The sequence below is a fragment of the Mastigoproctus giganteus genome, chromosome 10, assembly GCF_048544385.1.
Source record: "Mastigoproctus giganteus isolate SK-2022 chromosome 10, ASM4854438v1, whole genome shotgun sequence".
NCBI classification, from domain to species: Eukaryota; Metazoa; Arthropoda; class Arachnida; order Uropygi; family Thelyphonidae; genus Mastigoproctus; species Mastigoproctus giganteus.
The window spans coordinates 122046426-122066789 of NC_143584.1; the positions used below are offsets into that span (position 1 = coordinate 122046426).

Consider the following 20364-nt stretch of genomic DNA (forward strand, 5'->3'; position numbering starts at 1 on the left):
TCTAGGCAAGATCATATATCTCTGTGAAGAATTACCCTGACTTCTAATTTCTATTGGCATAAGCACATTACAAATATTGCTTCCTCTGCATCTAAAAAACTGGGTTTTCTCTTTTGCTCTCGGTGTTACTTTTCTTCCAAACAGCTGTTTACCGGCTGCGACACATGTTCGGGCTGCTTTGAAAGAGAGAGTGAGAATTATAGAAGCCAATTTAGAAGAACAGTGCCCATGGAAGTATCTATAGAAAAGGCGTGCAGCAAAAACAGTTTCTCCTGCATGCCTTTTCTATAGCCAGTCAACGTCCTTTTACTGTCCAACTTCAAGCTCACAGAATCAACTTTTCTTCTTCCTCATTTATTCATTCAGAAATTTCCATTTTCTGGAACAACCTTCTTTAATACATATTTCCTGAAAATTGCAATCTGCAGAAGTTTGTCTAATGTCAACAAATATCTTCTTTCATCTTCTCATCCTACAACCCATATGCAGTACTAAGTACTATAGGTTCTAATACCTCCATGTTTGAGGTTTTCATTAAAAAAAAAAAAAAGATGAAAGGTTTTGAGGAGTTTAGGAGTTGGCAGTGACTGGATTTCCCATTACTTTAGAAAGAATAAATTACAAATCCCTCCCATCCACCATAATTGTATGGGAGGGATTTGTAACGCTTTTGCGGAACTGTCTTGGATATGAGCAAATTTCCAGTCAGAAGGAAAAACACCAGTGGAATAAGAAAGTTTAAAAGGTGATGCAGAACAGGAGCAAGCTCAGGAGCACAGATTTTGAGAGCAAGTGGTGAAATGCTCTGAGGACCTGGAGTTTTCTTGTCATTAAGATTATTCAACATTTTCCTACCATCCTTTTCCCAGAGGCATTGAGTGGAATGTACTGGAAATTGGTAACACGTATTTATCAAGATTGTCAAAACAAAGGTAAGAATAAAAGTATAATGCCAATAAGTTGGCTTTATCTTTAGTCAAGGAGGCAATAGAACCATCAAATTTTATCAGAGTTGGGATATAGATAGACAAAAATTGTCCAGTAGCCTTTGCAGACACCAGAATCTTCGATAGTCATTTGAACAAGAAGTAAGTTTTCTGCTCTTTATCCTGTTCAAAATCAAGTTTGGATTGATTAATAATTGCTTAACAATTGTTGTGAACTTTGGAGTAGATAGAAAATGAACCTAAAGATTTGCAAGACAACTGCAATATGCTTATCTTGAACAGTCTTAGTATATTTATTTACTGTATCTAAAACGAAAGTTTAGATACAGGACAAGATTTTAAGGTGGAAGGTAGAATAGAGAGTTTCATGCCTATAAGAATATTACACTGACAAGATATGAGCAAGCATTGGCATAAAATGATTTAAAACAGTAATCCAACCAAGGAAAGGAGGAATAGAAATCTTGCAGATTATCCTATTTTGCATTTTTTTAATGTGAAACACCATGAGTCTGAGAGTGACTGTGAGAGAACTGTTCTGTTACAGAAGATTGGAGAAGAGACCATCAGCAAGTTGTGATCTGAGGGACCTAAAGGATCACTCACTTTGACTGTGTACTTGGAAGGGCTGTTTGTGAGAAAAAAAGATCAAGGGTATTGGGTGTGTGGCTAGGATTGTCTGCTATTCTCATAGGTAAATGAACAATTTGTGTGAAGTCATTAATAATTGCAGAAGTCTCAGCATCTTGATTAGTTGGATCTGTGAAAGTAGAAAACTGATGCCAGCTGGGATTGTGAACATTAAAAGTGCATTAAAACATTAAAAGGGTTCCAAGTGATTAGTGGAGTTGGGAAAATGAGAGGCAACAGATGAATTTTACACAATGGAGTAGAGATTTTAAGCTCGAGAAGAAAAAAAAATTCCAAATTAGTAAGTCTCTGACAAAAAATATTAGAGCAAATGTATGAAGCGAAAGGAATCAGAGCAAATAATGGCAACTGAGATTGAGTGGTGGTTGAGGCAACTGATAATTGGGATTGTGTCAGAGACTTGAACTGAGACCATTTATATTTGTGAAATATACAAGGAAGCATTTGGGAAGTTTAGGTCTTTTTTCTGATAAGTTTGTTGTATTAGTTTTACTTTTCATAATGCATTTAGTAGATAAAATAAGAGTGGGGGCATGTTATTTAAAATAATGAAACTTTTAAATATGGCTTACTCACAGCAAGAATATATCCAGCTCCTTGACATAATATCATACCCCAACCCCTGCATTCCCTCTACTTACTAGCTGGAATATTAGATGCAGTGAGATTTTGGAATATCTAGTAGCTTACCTGTGTAAACCATTTTAGACCTGTACCCTCAAATTGTAAGGAAGATTGGATTTCTTAGTGATAGCTATCATAACCCCAAAAGACATTAATCATACTGCTGATAGAAGAGATAGGGGTTGAGAGTTGCTCTTTAATCTAAAACTTGACTTTTCTTCCTCTAGGTTGCATCCAACAACAGTTTTAATCCTTATACTGATTTTACCTGGTAAATTCTATAATTTTCATATTTAGTTTTATTTTCATTTTTGTTTATGTAATGGTACAGTTAATGCCTTACACTAATCTGGAAGTAAAATAGTGTCACTACTGAACACTATTTTTCCTCCAGTTTTCAACATTTCACATCTAGTTTCACCTACACTTCCTAACTTTCCATATTTGATAATTTTTATGACCATTTTCAATGTCAACAATAGAAGTAGTAATCAAAATTTATTCTTTTTCAGTGATGTTTTTTGCTCCTTAGTATAGCAAATCATCAGCATATTTACTCTAAACTTCTAAAATGTTCATCTTCTCTTCTGCCTTCCTCTTTTTTTTTAATTTCCTTCATTATGTATTTTAATCATATTCTGAGACTTTTAACTGAATGTTAAAACTTTTTCACCTTCCTTATATTTGTTTTCTATATCTCTGCTGAAATTTTCCTTTAGCCTCCTTCACATACATCTTTGCCTGCTTATACCTTTCTTCTTATTTTATAATAAGGATTTATTAGTTTTATTGCTTTATACGCCTTGTTTGTTAATATTTAATATTTTTAGACTGCTTGCTCAGTAGTATATATTTATTTATACTCTTTAAAGAGAAGAGTATGAAGAAGAGTTAAGAAATCAGCAAGAAACTATGAGGCATATAAAAGAACAACTCAGACAAGTCCATGAGGATGAAGTAACAAGGCTCAGCACCGAGAAGGCGAGGTTACAGCAAGAGCTAAACAGAGCTAAAAAAAGGGTATTTTTTTAAGATTTTATCTTATTTTTCATAAATAGCATATAAAATTTATAGTATTTAAAGTTAGATACTGGTTTTTATAATTAAAATATTTATATTTATTGTATGTTATGATTGCTACTTCATGAAGGCATGAAACTGAGCATATATATATAGTCCTGAACATGCACAAGTGAATGTCAACAGCCAGAAAAGCAATATAAAATTTCACTATCTGAGGAGAGTGGTGGGGTATAGTATGCTTTGTTTTGGATATTGCTGACTTTGTGCTGTAGGGTGTAAAGGAAGCTGTGAGAAGAGTACAATAGTAGTAAAAGTAACATAGTGTATCCACAGTAATTGTGAAACTGTTGTACAACAGTGGCCGCAATGCTGCTGCTGCAGCAGCATTTCGCAAATATTGACAAAGGAGAAGCCTGTGTAGAGAGCTGTTGATGTCACATGCTGTCAAATTTGTGATAGGAAAGTTTAGGAAACAAGATATATTTGCCCTTTGAACCTTTGAAAATAGTGCAATTTTAGGAAGTTGCTATGGGTAGAAATGTCACAGGATAATCTTAGTTGCATTTTCATTATACCCCTGTGGAATATGTCACACCCATTTACAAATGGGCATGACATATTCCACAAGATGGGTCTTCCCATTTTGTGGATTATTAAAATTCAGAACTGTTGTCTGAATATCTTAATGTAATCAAAATCCTCACTAAACAGATACTGAGATTACCAAATTCATTATGTACTCCCAAACAGGTCAACAGTAGCCAACCTTCTGGCCATCACTAACAAAATCATCACAGCAGATTGAAAACAGAGAACTGGTAATCATCTACCTTGATATTGAATCTGAATTCAATGCTGTAATCATTCTTTCCCTTTTCAAGCTACTTGAGAACCACTACCAAATTGGTGGCAACACTTTGCTGTCGTCCCTACTTTGCTTGTCTACAAAGTTGTCCTTACTTTGAACATGCTTTGCTGTTGTCCCTACTTCATTATTGCACAGATAATAACCATATGTCCAAGTAATCACAGCTGGAGTTCCGCTAGGAGCTGTGCTATATGGCCTCCTCTTCATGGCCCTCATTGTACTATTAGTTAGCCAGGGCACCTTTGATACCTTGGTGTACACCAATGATTTAAAAAAACATGCTAGTCAAAGCCAGTCACAACTTTGTGCAAGTACTCAATGCTTCTCTCTCATCAGTGTCCACCTACCTCAAGAATTTTGGCCTGCCCCATCAATCTACAGAGGTCAGAAACCATGATCTTACTAAAACAGAACCCACCAGTCATTCAGCTTATGTTGGGAGGAGATCCCATCCCACTTGTTCAAAACCACTCCAAAATTTTGATTTAAACTTTGTTTCTGTCATCATGTAGACATGAGGCTCACAAAAACTGAATGTGCCTGAACATGCCTTAGCTTTCATGTTCAGGCACATTCAAAACATTGTCTACTCCTACTATTGTATATCGCAGAAATATGGGCATTGGCAGTCCCCTCCATCATCAAACCTGTGTATGCCTCTGAGTTTGGCTCCTCAAATGGGCTTTCCATAAGTTCAAGTTACTGCCCCCAACTCCTGACTACAGCCATGTCCAACACTATCAGTATTCTGAGGCTCCCATGGCTTATTGAAAAGAAGTGACTCCTGAAAACAAACTTCTGGCTGGTCTTGTCTCCTCTCTTTCTCTTATACCTGTACCTGGAGGATCCCACTATCTCATCTTCAGCAGCTCCACAGCTGTTCTGTCATCACAGCCATTCACCTCTCTGAGTGATTTCTTCCACAGCAGATGCTTTTGAATGCCCAGAATCTGAACATCAGTCTGAAGATATTTTTTTCTGAAGATCAGTTATACAGATGGAGAATACTCTGAGACTATCAGCTGAGACCACCACAGTTTTCTGGTATGGCTTGATAACCAATATTCTCAGCTGATATCCTCACCAAATCTGAGCCAGACTGTAGAGTTCCTCTAAGCCTGATTAATTGAGGCATATCTTTATAATGTCCTCTTGTAAGTATTTGGATGTGTACACTTTGACAGTTGTACTGTAACTTCCATCTTTTATATGTTAATTTATATTATGCTCCTGAGCTTAGTCCTGTTCAAAATTATCTTTTTACACTGTCTTATTCCATTAGTGTTTTTTCTTCTGCTTGGAAATTTGCTCATATCCAGCCAGTTCCTACTGGTGATAATTCCTCCTATCCAACTATCATCCCGTTGCATTTCTGCTCTTTCTAAAGTAATGGAGAAATCCATTAATTGATATCTCTTAAGCTACCTCAAAACCTTCCATCTGATCAGTGACTGCCAGTGTGGCTTCTGTCAGTGTTGATCCACTGGTGATATACTAGCTTATTTTACCCATTAGTGGATAAATTCAATGGAAACATTTGGTGAAATAAAACAGTTGCTCTTGACATTTCAAAGGCTGTTGATCATGTTTGGCATAAAGGTCTTCTAAATAAACTTATCTTATGGATTGCAGACTTTTTTTTGTTTTTTTAAATTGGGTATCCAGTTTTCCTTTTGACCACTCATTGCAGGTGGTGGTAGATGGCTCACTGTCTTCTAACTTCTCCACTAATTCTGGTTTTCCCCAAGGTTCAGCTTTTTTCCTCTTTTATATTAATGACCTTCCACCGAGTGGAAATCCTATCCATAGTTTTGCTGATGATAGCACATTACATTCCACCTTGAAGTTTGAGAAAACTTTCCCTGCACAAACAGCTTCGTTTCAAATATCCATTACCAATTCCTTAAATGCTGATCTCCAGTGGGCAAAGATAACTTAGTTAATTTCACTTCCCTCTAAAACTCAGTGTTATCTCATATCTTGCAAAAAGGATTCTTCTGCTCCTATGCTTATCTTCAATGACACTCAGATTTCTAGACAAGATTTCCTATCTCTGTTAGGGATTACCCCAACATCTAATCTATTTTTGCATAGGCAAATCACAAATATTTCTTACTATGCATCTAAAGAACAGGGTTTTCTTTTTTTGCTGTCAGCATTACTTTACTTCTAAACAGTTATTCACTATGTACAAATCTCAAATCTACCCTACCATATAATATTGTTCCCACATCTGGGGGTGGGGCACCCATAACCTCTCTCAGGCTTCTTTACTCCATTCAAAAGAGGGCAGTTGGGTTAATTAATGACCCATCTCTTACAAAGTTTCTCCACTCTCTGTCTTATAGACATTGTTTCTGCTACATGCCTTTTTTGTAGATACTTCCATGGGCACTATTCTGTGGGGACTTCTGCGGGCACTGTTCTTCTGAATTGCTTTCTGTATTCCCCTCCCTTTTCTTCGAAACCAGTCTGAACTTATGCCACAACCAGTCAGCATCCATTTACTGTACCAACTTCAAACTCACAGAACCAATTTTCCTTCTTCCTCATTTGTCCCTTCAATTTCTGGTTTCTGGAACAAGCTTCATGCTCACGTATTTCCTGAAATTATAACATACACAAATTTAAGTCTAGTGTCAACAAGTTCCTCAACCAGGTATGCTCAATCTCAACCCACGCACAGTACTAAGTTCTATATGTTATAATACCTTTTATGTTTGGGTTTTTTTTGTTAAAAAAAAAAAAAAACCTGTCACAACACGAGTGGTATGATATGGAACATTGTCCTGCTGATACAGGTATGGTTGACAATGATGCATTATTGTCTAGGCTGGCGCCTCCGTAGCCAGGTGGGCAGGAGCAGCAGTGTATAGCACATGCTTCTTGATTAGACCTGGGTTCGAGCCCATGAGCCACCAAATATGGAGGATGTGGAAAGGTCAGGGAATGACCATCGCATATCCCCAGAGCAATATGGCCTTAGTTGCTAATGCTCCTAAAAAACAAATAACAACAACATCTAGGCTGTGTAGATGTCAGAATGATGCAAGAAAGTAAGCCGTGAAAGTAGTGTGAATTCCTTGTATCATAGCTCTCTCATCAGAAAAATATTTCTCCAGTTTCTTGTTTTATTTATCTCATCTCATTTTAAACCTACATGTGTTAATGTGTTCTGTTATATTACATTTATGTTACATTATTATATTACATTATCTGAGTAGTAGTTACTATTCGCACAAATAATTTGGATTATGAGATTTGGCTAGATTGCTCATTTCTTAGGAAATTAAGCGAATATTGCAGAACTTTTATTATATCTAAAACATATTGGCTTGTACAGAAGCATATAATTTAACCTCTCTAACGATATGCTTGTAAATTAACAATGAACAGACACAATTTGGCCTTAGTAGCCCTTGTGTCGTTAAACCAAATAACAACAACATTGGCTAGACTGGAATAATGGAATTGGGTTTACTTGTTTTCATCTCTGGATAAGCTAGTAAGTTTTTGCTGAATTCTGGTTTTTTTAATTTATGTTTTAAATTTTCTTTTCAGCTTATAGTTTTTATCTCTCTGATCATATAGTTGTACAGTAAACCCCTTACGTTCCTGAGAAATGCCGTGAATACAGAAAACGCGAATACTTAGTTATGGCTCCCACAGTAATAAAGGGTTTCGGTTCCAAAGTATGAAATATATAAGAAAAACTAGTCTAAAATTTTGTCTATGTATGTATTACCTTCATAATATGACTATGTACATAGACAGTACACAGTGAAATGAAAATAAGAAACAATTTAATATTAAATGTAATATTTATTAGAAATTTCAAACAATTCTTTCAATCCAGCGCCTTTGCTATAGCTAAAAAACTTATCCTGCCAGTTCTATCACCAGTTTCGCTAAAGTGTTGATAAAGGTGTTTTGCCTTTTCACGAATGATGAGTGAACTTAAGTGAATTTTATTTTGAGTTCGGTCTTCTATCCACAGATTTAAAGCTTTTTCCATTTTTTCTAATTTAACATCACAAGTTACAGAGCAAATTTTTGAAACAATTAGCACTTCACGGACACTACGGCAGATTTTTTCTTCCGATTTCTTGATTGATTGTACTATTGACTTATTGATTTTATACTGTTTTGCCACTGATGAGACACTTTCACCATTAGAAATTATGTCTAATAACTGAATTTTACTCGCTAATGTCATCACCTTCTTTGATCTTTTGACAATTCCCTTGTTATTCGTAGCCATATTTTTGTAGGGGTTAGAAAATTATTTGTCCACATTAAAGTCACTTTCTTCCATTTACACATTCGAAAAAGTCTGTTTACACTAACACACTGCGAAACGGTAGATTTTTCACTTTTGTAAGCATATCAATTTATAAATTGATAAATTTATTCAATTTATAAGCATATAAATTAAAAGCAAACGACGAAACCTTCCGTGACAAGCGCATAGCACATACTGAACAAGGATTAGCGAGAAACATCCACGCTCGCGATTTTGTCACCCCTCTCCCCCACCCATTGAGCACTGTTTTAACCAGGAAAGATGATTTTAGCCACCGCCATGTTTTTTTTTTTTTTATGGCAGAAAATGTTCACGGCAATTTAAAATTCACATTTTTTTTAGTTTCATTTTATATTAAATCAGCGACCGCGAATACGCAAAACTGCAAATACAGATACTGCGAATAGTGGGGGTTTACTGTATTTATTATTTAAACTAAGCATGTATTTTATAAGATACACTTACTTGAATTAGCAGCTGTTGCTAGTGACACCCCTCGCCACTAGGTAGCAGTGATCACAGTGTACTGATGTGGGATTTACTTAAAGATATAATTACCATCAGGTGTAAAGGAAAGGGTTTTTGCTTCCGTAAAGGTGAGTACAGTAGTCTCAGAAAGTTTTTAAATTCTGTACAGTGGGATAAACTGACGATGTTACCAACAGTAAATTCTAAGTGGGAAGCATTCAAGGAATTAATTGTGGATGCTACTAAAAGTTTCATACCTATTAAGAAATATTGTTCAAGGTTTAGGCCTAAATGGTTATCAAATGAACTAATGAGACTCTTAACAGAGAAGAAAAATGAATGGGATGCATTTAAAATATCAAGGGACTCAGAAGCCTATGGCAGATATAAGCTAGTCTGTAATCAGGTCACAAAGGAGGTTAGGCAGGCAAAGGCAGATTACGAGAAATCCTTGGCAAAAGATGCTAAGAAAAGCAGCAAGGATTTCTTTACTTATATAAACTCTAAAAGGAAGGGGATGAATCTGATTGGTCCACTTGACATCGATAGTTCGACTGTTGATGATCCTGCTCAGATAGCAAACAAACTGAATGAGTATTTTGCATCTACATTCACACATGAGGAATTATTAAGGTTTGAAAATGGCAGAAGGTTATCAAATTGTAGCAGGATACTTAATGATTTTGTAATAACTGAGAGCAAAGTGGAGGAGAAATTGTTGAAGTTAAACATAAGAAAAGCACCTGGGGTGGATGGGATCTATCCAGTTATATTAAAGGAGGTGGCAAAGCAACTAAGCAAACCCTTAGCCATAATTATGAGAGCATCCTTGGACTCAGGGGAGGTCCCCACGGACTGGAGATGTGCAAATGTATTCACAAAGGGGGATAGAAGGGTGACACGAATAATTACAGACCAGTTAATTTAACTTCTGTTCCGGGTAAAATAATGGAGTCACTGGTTAAAGATGCATTGCAGGATCATCTAGACAAGACTGCAGCAATAATTCAGACACAGCATGGGTTTGTTAAGGGAAAGTCTTGTCTGACAAATTTGATAGGATATTATGATGTGGTTACAAAGGAACTGGATGCAAAAAATAATTTTGATATTATATATTTGGATTTCAGGAAAGCTTTTGACACTGTTGCGCATGAAAGACTATTGTACAGATTGGAGCAGAATGGTATTAAGGGTAAGTTGTTACAATGGATAAAAGGATGGTTAAGTGGGAGAAGACAGAGGGTGGTAATCAATGGGTGCTGCTCTTCGTGGACTAATGTTATTAGTGGAGTCCCACAGGGTTCAGTGTTGGGTCCACTGTTGTTTTGTATATTTATCAATGATATTGATGATATATCAGGCTTAATGTCGAAGTTTGCAGATGAATCAAAGGTTGTCAGGGTTGTTAATGACAGTAATGGCAGTGTGCTACTGCAACAGGATCTAGATAATTTGGGCAGATGGGCTAAGAAGTGGCAACTGAAGTTTAACCTTGACAAATACAAAGTACTGCATATGGGTAGAAGTAAGCCCAAGAAACGTACCAACTGTGTGGTACTACACTTAATGTGGTAGAAAATGAAAAAGACCTGGGAGTAATTGTGCAGGCAGATATGAAGTTTTCTGAGCAATGCAGACAGGCTGTCAGGGCAGGTCATGGGGTTTTGTCAATGATATATAGGAATTTTGCTAGCAGGGAAAAGGAGGTGATTATCCCTCTGTATGAGGCAGTGGTCAGGCCACGCCTTGAGTACTGCGTACAGGTCTGGAGGCCTCATTTTAGGAAGGATGTAGATTTACTTGAGCGTGTACAGAGAAGGACAACAAGATTGGTGAGGGGAATGAAGGGATCCTCTTACCAAGAGAGGCTTAAGTTCTGCAAATTGCAGTGGCTGGAGACTAGGCACCTGCGCGGTGAGGTGTATAAGGCCTTGAATGGGTTGAGCACGCTGAATTCTGATGGGATTCTTCCTCTTGCTCAGAATAATCACCTGAGAGGGCATAAATTCAAATTGAGGAAAGACAGATGTAGAATAGATGTGTGGAAATTTGCCTTTAGCCAGCGGGTGGTTAATTGCTGGAACAAACTTCCATCTGTCGTTGTGGAAGTTGATAGGTTGAATAAATTTAAGGAGGAACTGGACAGGCATTTGGAGGGAATGGTGTGATTTTTTTTTTTTTTTTTTTTTTATTGGGGAACATGCAGTCATTGATTCATATGTAAGTTATGCTCTGTTTTCCCTTGCACAAACTGTTGCATGTATTCTGAATGGTTGCTAGCTGACAGTGTACATTTCTGTGCCCTAGATGCAAGTTTTATTGATCTTAAATCAAAACTTAGCCCATTACTACTTTTAGGCAAGATCGAGTCTGTGAGACAATCTATTTTAGGGGATCACGAATTTGATTGTATTGAGTACAGTGTATTCAGGAGAGAGAGAGGGATGGAGAAATTATGCTGCTTTATTAAAAGCTGCTCAAAAGTGACAAGATGGTTCTTGGAAACTGATCGGGTCCAAGTGGATGTTGAGTCCCTGTGGTGCAACATGACTAGCAAAGGAAAGACAATAGTGTGGATGTATTATAGGCTAAGTGATTCCAAAGACTGTGATAAAAATTTCTTTGGACAAATTTAATTAATCAAGATTGAGTGCATCATTACAGGCAATTTTCCTCATATAGATTAGAAATCATGTACACATAGCTGGAGTAGTTTCTTGAGTTAACTAGATGGTGCCTTATTTAAACATGTTAGAGAAAGCACAAGAGGATCAAATATCTTTGACGTAGTTCTCATCATGGATTGAAGCAGTTTCAGAAATATTAGAGTCCATTAACACCTATAGCAGGGAGTGTTCATAATGTCATAAAACAGGTAGTATCCAAAGAAATTTTCATGGTCAGAGGAAAAGGTTACACTTTGATTACAGGAAGTGTGGGGAACTGTGGTGGATGTATGTATTTCATGAGCTCTGTTTAGTGAAGCATATGCTATTTAATGTTAACATTAGTTGAGGCATATGATGCAAGAAAGCAAGCTTATACAGCATCAGCCAAATAAAAAGGAAAAAAAAAAAAAATCCCATTTCACCCATCCGGTCACTCCAAATGTTTGTCCAGTTCAGCCTTAAATTTATTTAAGCTATCAACTTCCACAACAACAACAAATGAAAGTCTGTTCCAACAATCAACTACCTGCTGGCTAAAGGCAAACTTCCACACATCTATTCTACAACTGTCTTTCCTCAATTTGAATCTATGCCCCCTCAGGTTCTTAATCTCAGCAAGTGGAAGTATCCCATCAGCACTGAGCCTGATCAAACCATTCAAGGCCAATTACACATCAATCAGATCACTTTGCTGGTGCCTAGTCTCCATATGCTGCAATTGACATAATTTAAGCCTCTCTTGGTAAGAGCTGGAATCCTTTGTTCCTCTCACCAATCTTGTTGCCTTTCTCTGTACTCTTTCTAGCAACTCTACATCCTTCCTGAAACGAGGCCTCCAGACCTGTACACAGTACTCAAGGTGTGGCCTAACCATTGCCTTATACAAAGGTATAATCACCTCTTTGTCTCTGCTAGCAAAATTCCTATATATCATTGACAAAACTCCATGACCTGCTCTGGCAGCCTGTCTGCACTGCTCAGAGAACTTCATATCCAACTGCACAATTACTCCCAGGTCTTTTTCATTCTCCACCTCCCTGAGTGTAGTACCACACAGTTGGTACGTTTCTCTTGGGTTACTGCTACCCATATGGAGTACTTTGCATTTGTCATTGTTAAACTTCAGTTGCCATTTCTCAGCCCATCTGTCTAACTTTTCTAGATCCTGTTGCAGTAGCATACTGTCTTTACTATCATTAACCACCTTGCCAACCTTTGTATCATCTGCAAACTTGGACATTAAGCCTGATATACCTTAATCAATATCTAATAAATACACAAAACAATAATGTGCCCAGCACAGAACCTTGGGAGACTCCACTAATAACATTAGTTCATGTAGAGCAGTGTCCATTTATTACCACTCTCTGCTGTCTCCTACTCAGCCATTCCTTTATCCATTGCAGCAACTTGCCCTTAACGCCATACCGCTCCAATTTGTACAGCAGTCTTCCATGTGCAACAGCATCAAAAGCTTTCCTGAAATCCAAGTATATGATATCAACATTATTTTTTGCATCCAGTTCCTTTGTGATCACATCGTAGTATCCAATCAGATTGGTCAGACAAGATTTCCCCCTAACAAACCCATGCTGTGTCTGAACTATTACTGCAGTCTTGTCTAGGTGATTCTGCATCACTTCTTTAACCAGTAACTCCATTATTTCCCTGGAACAGAAGTTAAACTAACAGGTCTATAATTATTTGTATCACCCTTTGAACCCCCCTTTGTGAATTGGGGATAGATTTGCACATCTCCAGTCCATGGAGACTTCCCCTAAATCTAAGGATGCTCTCATAATTATAGCCAAGGGTTTGCTTACTTCCCTCGCTGCCTCCTTCAATATAACTTCACACAATTTCTCCTCCAATTTGCTCTCCATTATTACAAAATCATTTAGCTCCCTGTTAGAGTTTAGTAAACTTCTGTCCGCCCTTATTTGCAGAATTCCTCATGTGTGAATTTAGATGCAAAATACTCATTCAATTTGTCAGCTATCTGAGTAGGATCATCAACAGCCAAATCACCAAAATCAAGTGGACCCATCTGATTCATCCTCTTCCTTCTAGAGCTTACATAAGTAAAGAAGTCTTTGTTGTTTTTCTTTCCAATCTTTGCCAAGGATAATCAGCCTTCACTTGCCCAACCTCCTTTGTGACTTGATTACAAACTAGCTTATATCTGCCCTAGGTGTCTGTGTCACCTGCTACTTTATGTGCATCCCACACATTTTTCTTCTCTGCCACGAGCCTCATTAGTTCATTTAACATCCATTTAGGTCTAAATCTTGAACAGTATTTCTTAGTTGATATGAAAAGCCTAGTCCAAGGTTAATTCCCTAAAGGCCTCACATTTAGAATTCACTAAATTGTTTTTAACATCATCAGTTGATCCCACTGTATAGAATTCAAAAACTGCCTGAGACCACTGTAGTCACCTCTACGAAAACAAAAACCCTTCCCTTTATTCTTGGTGGTAATTACATCTTTAAAGTAAATCCCAGATCAGTAGATTGTGATCACTGTCACCTAGTGGTTCTTTATCTGCAAATTCCTAATGTATGCATCATCACTGATGATAATCAGATCAAGAGTATTACCCCCTCTGGTTGCCCCTTGAACATGTTGCTGTAGAAAACAATCCTCCGAAAATTCACAAAATTCTTGCTAGCTTTCGAGTGACTAACCCACAAGTTCCAGTCAATACCTGGGAAGTTAAAATCCCCATTACAAGGCATTCTTATTTACTGGCCCACTCTATTTCTCTGCACAATTGTTCGTTGTACTCATCAGAGTCATTAGGCCCATAACTCCTACTCTCATTTTCCCTTTCCCAGTGTTTATGTTACACCAAACTGATTGAACATTGCATGTTTCACCCATGTCAATTGGATGAACTTCATTAGTGTTTCTTAAACTAACAGCATAACCTCTCCTCCCTTCCTACCCTGTCTATCTTTTCTGTACACGTATGCCCCAAATTCCAGTTCTGCACTGCTTATATCTCTGTGAGACAATGTCTCTGATATCCCCGCAATATCTGCCTCTGATGCCTTTATCAGCACATCAAATTCATAAAATTTATTTACTTTACTTCTAGCATTGGTGTACATACAAGTATACATGCACATGTTCTTATTCTTAGTTACTCTAACACAGCCAATGTAGTAGTAGTAGTAGTAGTGGCATGTGATGCAAGAAAGCAAGTGTATGAGCTTATGCAGCATCAGCCAAAAAAAAAAAAAAAACACACCATTCCCTCCAAATGCCTGTCCAGTTCCTCCTTAAATTTATTCAACCTATCAACTTCCACAACGACAGATGGAAGTTTGTTCCAGCAATTAACCACCCTCTGGCTAAAGGCAAATTTCCGCACATCTATTCTACCTCTGTCCTTTCTTAATTTGAATTTATGCCCCCTTAGGTTCGTAATCTGAACAAGTGGTAGAATCCCATCAGAATTCAGCGTGCTCAACCCATTCAAGGCCTTATACACCTCAATCAGATCACCACACAGGTGCCTAGTCTCCAGCCACTGCAATTTGCAGAACTTAAGCCTCTTTTGTTAAGAAGATCCCTTCATTCCCCTCACCAATCTTGTTGCCCTTCTCTGTACACGCTCAAGCAAATCTACATCCTTCCTAAAATGAGGCCTCCAGACCTGTACGCAGTACTCAAGGCATGGCCTGACCATTGCCTTATACAGAAGGACAATCACTTCCTTTTCCCTGCTAGCAAAATTCCTATATATCATTGACAAAACCCCATGACCTGCCCTGGCAGCCTGTCTGCATTGCTCAGAAAACTTTATATCTGACTGCACAATTACTCCCAGGTCTTTTTCATTTTCTACCACCTTAAGTGTAGTACCACACAGTTTGTACGTATACATTTGTTCCATGATGACGCCTACCAGCTCGAAGTTCCCAGCAACTTGCTCTCTAGGCTGCTGCTTTATAATAGAAGCAGTGCAAGAATCAATTTTGCCTCTGCCTGCGGCTATTGTTAGTAGATTTCTGTGTCACCTGATAATTTATATGCATCCAATGCATTTTTATTCTCTGCCATGAGCCTCATTAGTTCATCTGACATCCATTTAGGTCTAAATCTTGAACAATATTTCTTAGTTGGTATGAAAAGCATGGTAGCTTCCAAGATTAATTCCTTGAAGGCGTCCCGTATAGAATTCACTCTTTTTAACATCATCAGTTGATCCCACTGTATAGAATTTAAAAACTGTCTGAGACCAATGTAGTCACCTTTATGAAAGCAAAACCCTTCCCTTTATCTTTGATGAAGCCCGACTGCCAAGCATTTTCCGTGGCCAAACAATTCTCGTGTATTTAAAGAGTGTTTTTCTCTACTGCGACTGAGTTTTCATTGTTTTTCTCTCTTACTCAATCATCTTTTCTGTTAATTAGCTCTACTACCTTAAAAGCACTAAGAATTGAGCCTAGAAGAAGGAAAGTACCTTTTTCTTTAATTTTGTACTCTTCCTAACTGTACTTCTACGCTTGCCACCAAGCATCACTGCTCCTGCTTCCCTGTGGCGGGGCCGGTAACCTGGGTGGTAAAAATAAACCCCCAGTGTCAAAAGGAGCCAACAGATACAAATAATTATCCATCTATAGAGCCATCGAGCTCAAGATCAGAACCTTCAGACGTAGACCATGAATCCAATCAACTCAAAAGTCTTTGAATAAAAAGCACAGTGTCATCGTAGTATACCAAATTTCCTGATGATACATTCACTATCTGCCCAATGTGTGGGAAAGTTATCACCATTCTTAATCCAAAAAACTTTGAAATCTATTGCTGGATCACCAAAAATGGTGAAAAGACTGCAGTCTAGTGACCTCTTGATTGAAACAGCCACCTCAAAACATTCTGAGCGGCTGTTAAAGACAACAACATTTGCTGTGTTGACAGTAACAATTACTCCCTACAAAATCTTAAATTCATCAAAAGGTGTCATCAGTGAGTGGGACCTAATTACAGTGTCCGAAGAAGAACTACTCTGGGAACTCAGCAGTCAAAAAGTAATAAATTTTAAAAGAATTGACTAAAAAAGGTGGAAATCTCAATCCAACTAGATCCATCATACTGACATTCAGCACTCCAGATTTACCATCCTCAATTAAAGCCGGCTATCTAAACTGTAGGATTCGATCTTACATTCCGAATCCCGTTCGCTGCTTTAAATGTCAGAATATGGTCATTCGCAGCAGGCATGTAGAGGTGAAGCCATATGTCCCATCTGCAGCTCTAAAGATCACACTCAAGCGAATTGCTCAGTAAAAACTCCTGTTTGTCCAAACTGAAAAGGAAAATCATCCAGCCTTTTTGAAAACTTGTGAGCTATGGATAACAAGCAAGAAAATTCAAAAATGCAAAATAGAAAATAAAGTGGCATTTCCTGAGTCACGTAGACAAGTTATGTCCATCATGCCTAGTAGTCATTATTATGCAGCTCGCACTTGAAACTTGTTTCTACTGCAGCTCAAACAGATGTATCAGTTCCACCTAACACACCTCTCTAGCAAATTGCCTTAAATCTACACTTTCAACCTGTAAAAAAGATAATCCTCCAAAAAAAAATAGCAAAGCCACAAATACTCCAATCAGCATCCCTACTCATACCCCATTGTCCCAATTGAAAAAGGACAATTAAAATCTGACTCAGACTCTAAAAAAATGGAATCTCCCACCAACAATATGGATGTTTTTTTTTTTTTTTTTTTTTTTTGTTATTTGTTGGCACATCGGCTTCTGTGGCCATAATGCACCTCCCAAAGTTTTTGCATTTTTACTCTGATCCAAGCCCAAGGCGGGATTCGAACCTGTGACCTTTGGGTTTCCAGGCAGGCACTTTACCCACCTGGCTAGCCCAGTCGGCAGTATGGATGCAGATGAGCTGCTAGATAATGAGGAGGCCATTCTAGAACTCCATGCAGATGACACTATGGATATTGGACGCCCGACACTCCCAAAAAAAGACCGGAAAAAATGTCCCACGAACAAAAAAACAGTCAGATGAATCATTCTCAGGTAAACCTAAATAATGTATAACATCACACAGTGGAATTGCAGAGGATTAAGCAGTCATTCTGATGATTTAAGAGATTTAATAGCTGAGTTCAATCCCATAGGTGTATCCTTACATGAAACATTCTTGTCACCAAGTTTTGCCAAAACTTTCAAATTATACCATGTACAGACGAGATAGGAACTCATTATCACCTGCATGTGGAGGTGATAATGCTAACATACCATCCAGGCCGATCCAATTGAGAACTACCTTAAAGAAGCTGTGGCAGTTCGCATTGCAGTTGGTACATCATTTACTATTGTTTCCATTTATATTCCACCATTTACACCACTTCTGCTTTCAGAACTTGACAATCTCATTGCACAACTCCCAACTCCAATTTGCCTTTTTGGTGACTTTAATAGATACCATCCATTGTTGGAGGTCTGCTACAATGGATAGCAGAGGCAAATTGATGGTGGAATTCATGAATAATAATGATCTTAATTTATTAAATTCTGGATCTCCTACCTACATCCACCTACCAACCAGTTCTGCTTCTGCAATAGACTTGTAAATTTGTTTGCCATCCATATTTCCAATCATGACATGGTCAGTATTAACCGATCCTTTTAACAGTGATCACTTTCCAATTATTTGCTCACTACAAACAGGGGTAACTCCAAATTCTGATCTACGATCCACTTGGCAGTTTAAAAAGGCAAACTGGAGTGGCTGTTCTGCCCAAATACTCAGACAGATTTTATGTTCAAAGACAACATATTGATGATGTAAACACTTACATAACTAATCAGATCTGACTGCAACTAAGGCCTCCATTCCAAAATCCACGTCATATCCATGCTCTTACGAAGAAAGGCTTAAGTTTTGCAGATTACAGTGTCTGGAGACTAGGCACCTGCGAGGTGATCTGATTGAGGTGCATAAAGCCTTGAATGGTTTGAGCATGCTCAATGCTGATGGGATTCTTCCTCTTGCTCAGAATAATCACCTGAGAGGGCATAAATTCAAATTGAGGAAAGACAGTTGTAGGATAGATGTGCGGAAGTTTGCCTTTAGCCAGCGGGTAGTTGATTGGTGGAACAGACTTCCGTCTTTTTTTGTGGAAGTTGATAGCCTAAATAAATTTAAGGCTGAGGACAGGTATTTGAAATGGACGGAGGGGTGAAATGGGAGCATTTTTTTTTTTTTTTTTTTTTGTTTTTTTTTGGCTGATGCTACATAAGCTTGCTTTCTTGCATCATATGCCTCTACTAATGCTAATATTGAAAACACAGAAATCGCTGGTGGAATACAGATTAAAAACCGTGCTTGGAATAATTTCCGCAAGTATCCCACCACTAGTAACCTAATTGCTTTTAAAAGACTGAAAGCAAAAGCTAGACAAGTTAGGCAGAAAGTGAAACAGGATTCATGGATTGCCTTTGCTTCAGCCATCACCAAAGACAAGGATACACAGGTCGTCTGGAAAAGAGTACAGGCGTCAGATGGCAAATTTGTTCGGCTGCCCTCTCCGATACTTCATTGGAAAGGGAAAGACATTTCTACTCCTGAAGAAGTTGCTAATGCACTAGCAGAATCATTTGCAAACGTCTCAGCCTTTGCCTCCTATGCGTCCACCTTCCAGAACATCAAAGCAGGTTCAGAACGGTATAAAATCAACTTCTTCACATGCCACTCATTCCCAACCCTTTACATTAAAAGAACTTCAAGAATCATTAAACAGATCTTCCAGTAGTGCCGCAGGTCTAGATGGAGTTCATTATGTTATGCTAAAGCATTTACTTGAAGACTTGAGAACCCTATTAATTTTTTATAATTGGATCTCTGAAAATGCCTATTCTTCTTCCTGGCGCCATTCATTCATTATTGCCTTACCAAAACCAGGTAAAGATCCTTCCTGTGTTGAAAATTACTGGCCAATATCTCTTACGAGTTGCATGGGAAAAATTTTCGAAAGAATGGTTCATACTAGGCTCACTTACACCCTGGAGTCGGAGAATCTCCTTCCACATCATCATTATGGCTTTCGAAAAAATAGATCAACCCTATATGTGCTCATCAAAGCTGAATCTCATATCCGCAATGCCTTTGTCATGAAACAACATCTATTCATGGTCAATTTAGATCTTGAAAAGGCATTTGATATTACGTGGTGTCGTGATATTATTATGGACCTTTACCACCTGGGGCTTAGAGGCCATTTGCTGGAAATAGTTCAAAATTTTCGGCAATTGCGTTCTTTTCAGGTCCGATATAAAAACGTACTCTCTACATCTCACATTCAGGAAGAGGGAGTCCCGCAGGGATCAATACTTAGTCCAACACTGTTTTCAATCCGAGTTAGTAGCATGACACAAGATATCCCAAAAACCATTCAAACTTATATCTATGCAGATGACCTTACCATTTCCTGTCAATCTCAAAGTATGAATACCATTGAACGGCAGCTCCAACTTGCCATAACCAAAATAGAATCCTGGACTTTATGGAATGGCTACCGACTATCAGAAAAGAAATGCACTGTCTCACTTTTGCAAGAAACGAGCTCTCCATCCCGAACCTGAACTACAAATAAACAGTACTCCAATCCCACTTGTTAATACTGTTAAATTTCTTTCTAATATTAGACCGCAAACTAAATTTCCAAGCACACATCACTTATTTGAGAACTTTTTGTATAAAGCATTTGAATATACTTCGATCGGTCTCATCGATGTCATGGGGAACTGATCGGTATACTTTGCTGCATCTTTATA

At 37.9% G+C, this 20364-nt stretch overlaps 1 protein-coding gene across 1 annotated transcript in view; it reads left to right on the forward strand.

The window, feature by feature from the left end:
- Window positions 1-20364, forward strand: part of LOC150079261 (uncharacterized) — a 123726-nt gene that overhangs the window by 48658 nt on the left and 54704 nt on the right. The window contains exon 4 of the mRNA XM_090383360.1: window positions 3095-3242. Coding sequence (XP_090239486.1) covers window positions 3095-3242 — 148 coding nt within the window. The remainder of the gene's footprint in view (window positions 1-3094; window positions 3243-20364) is intronic.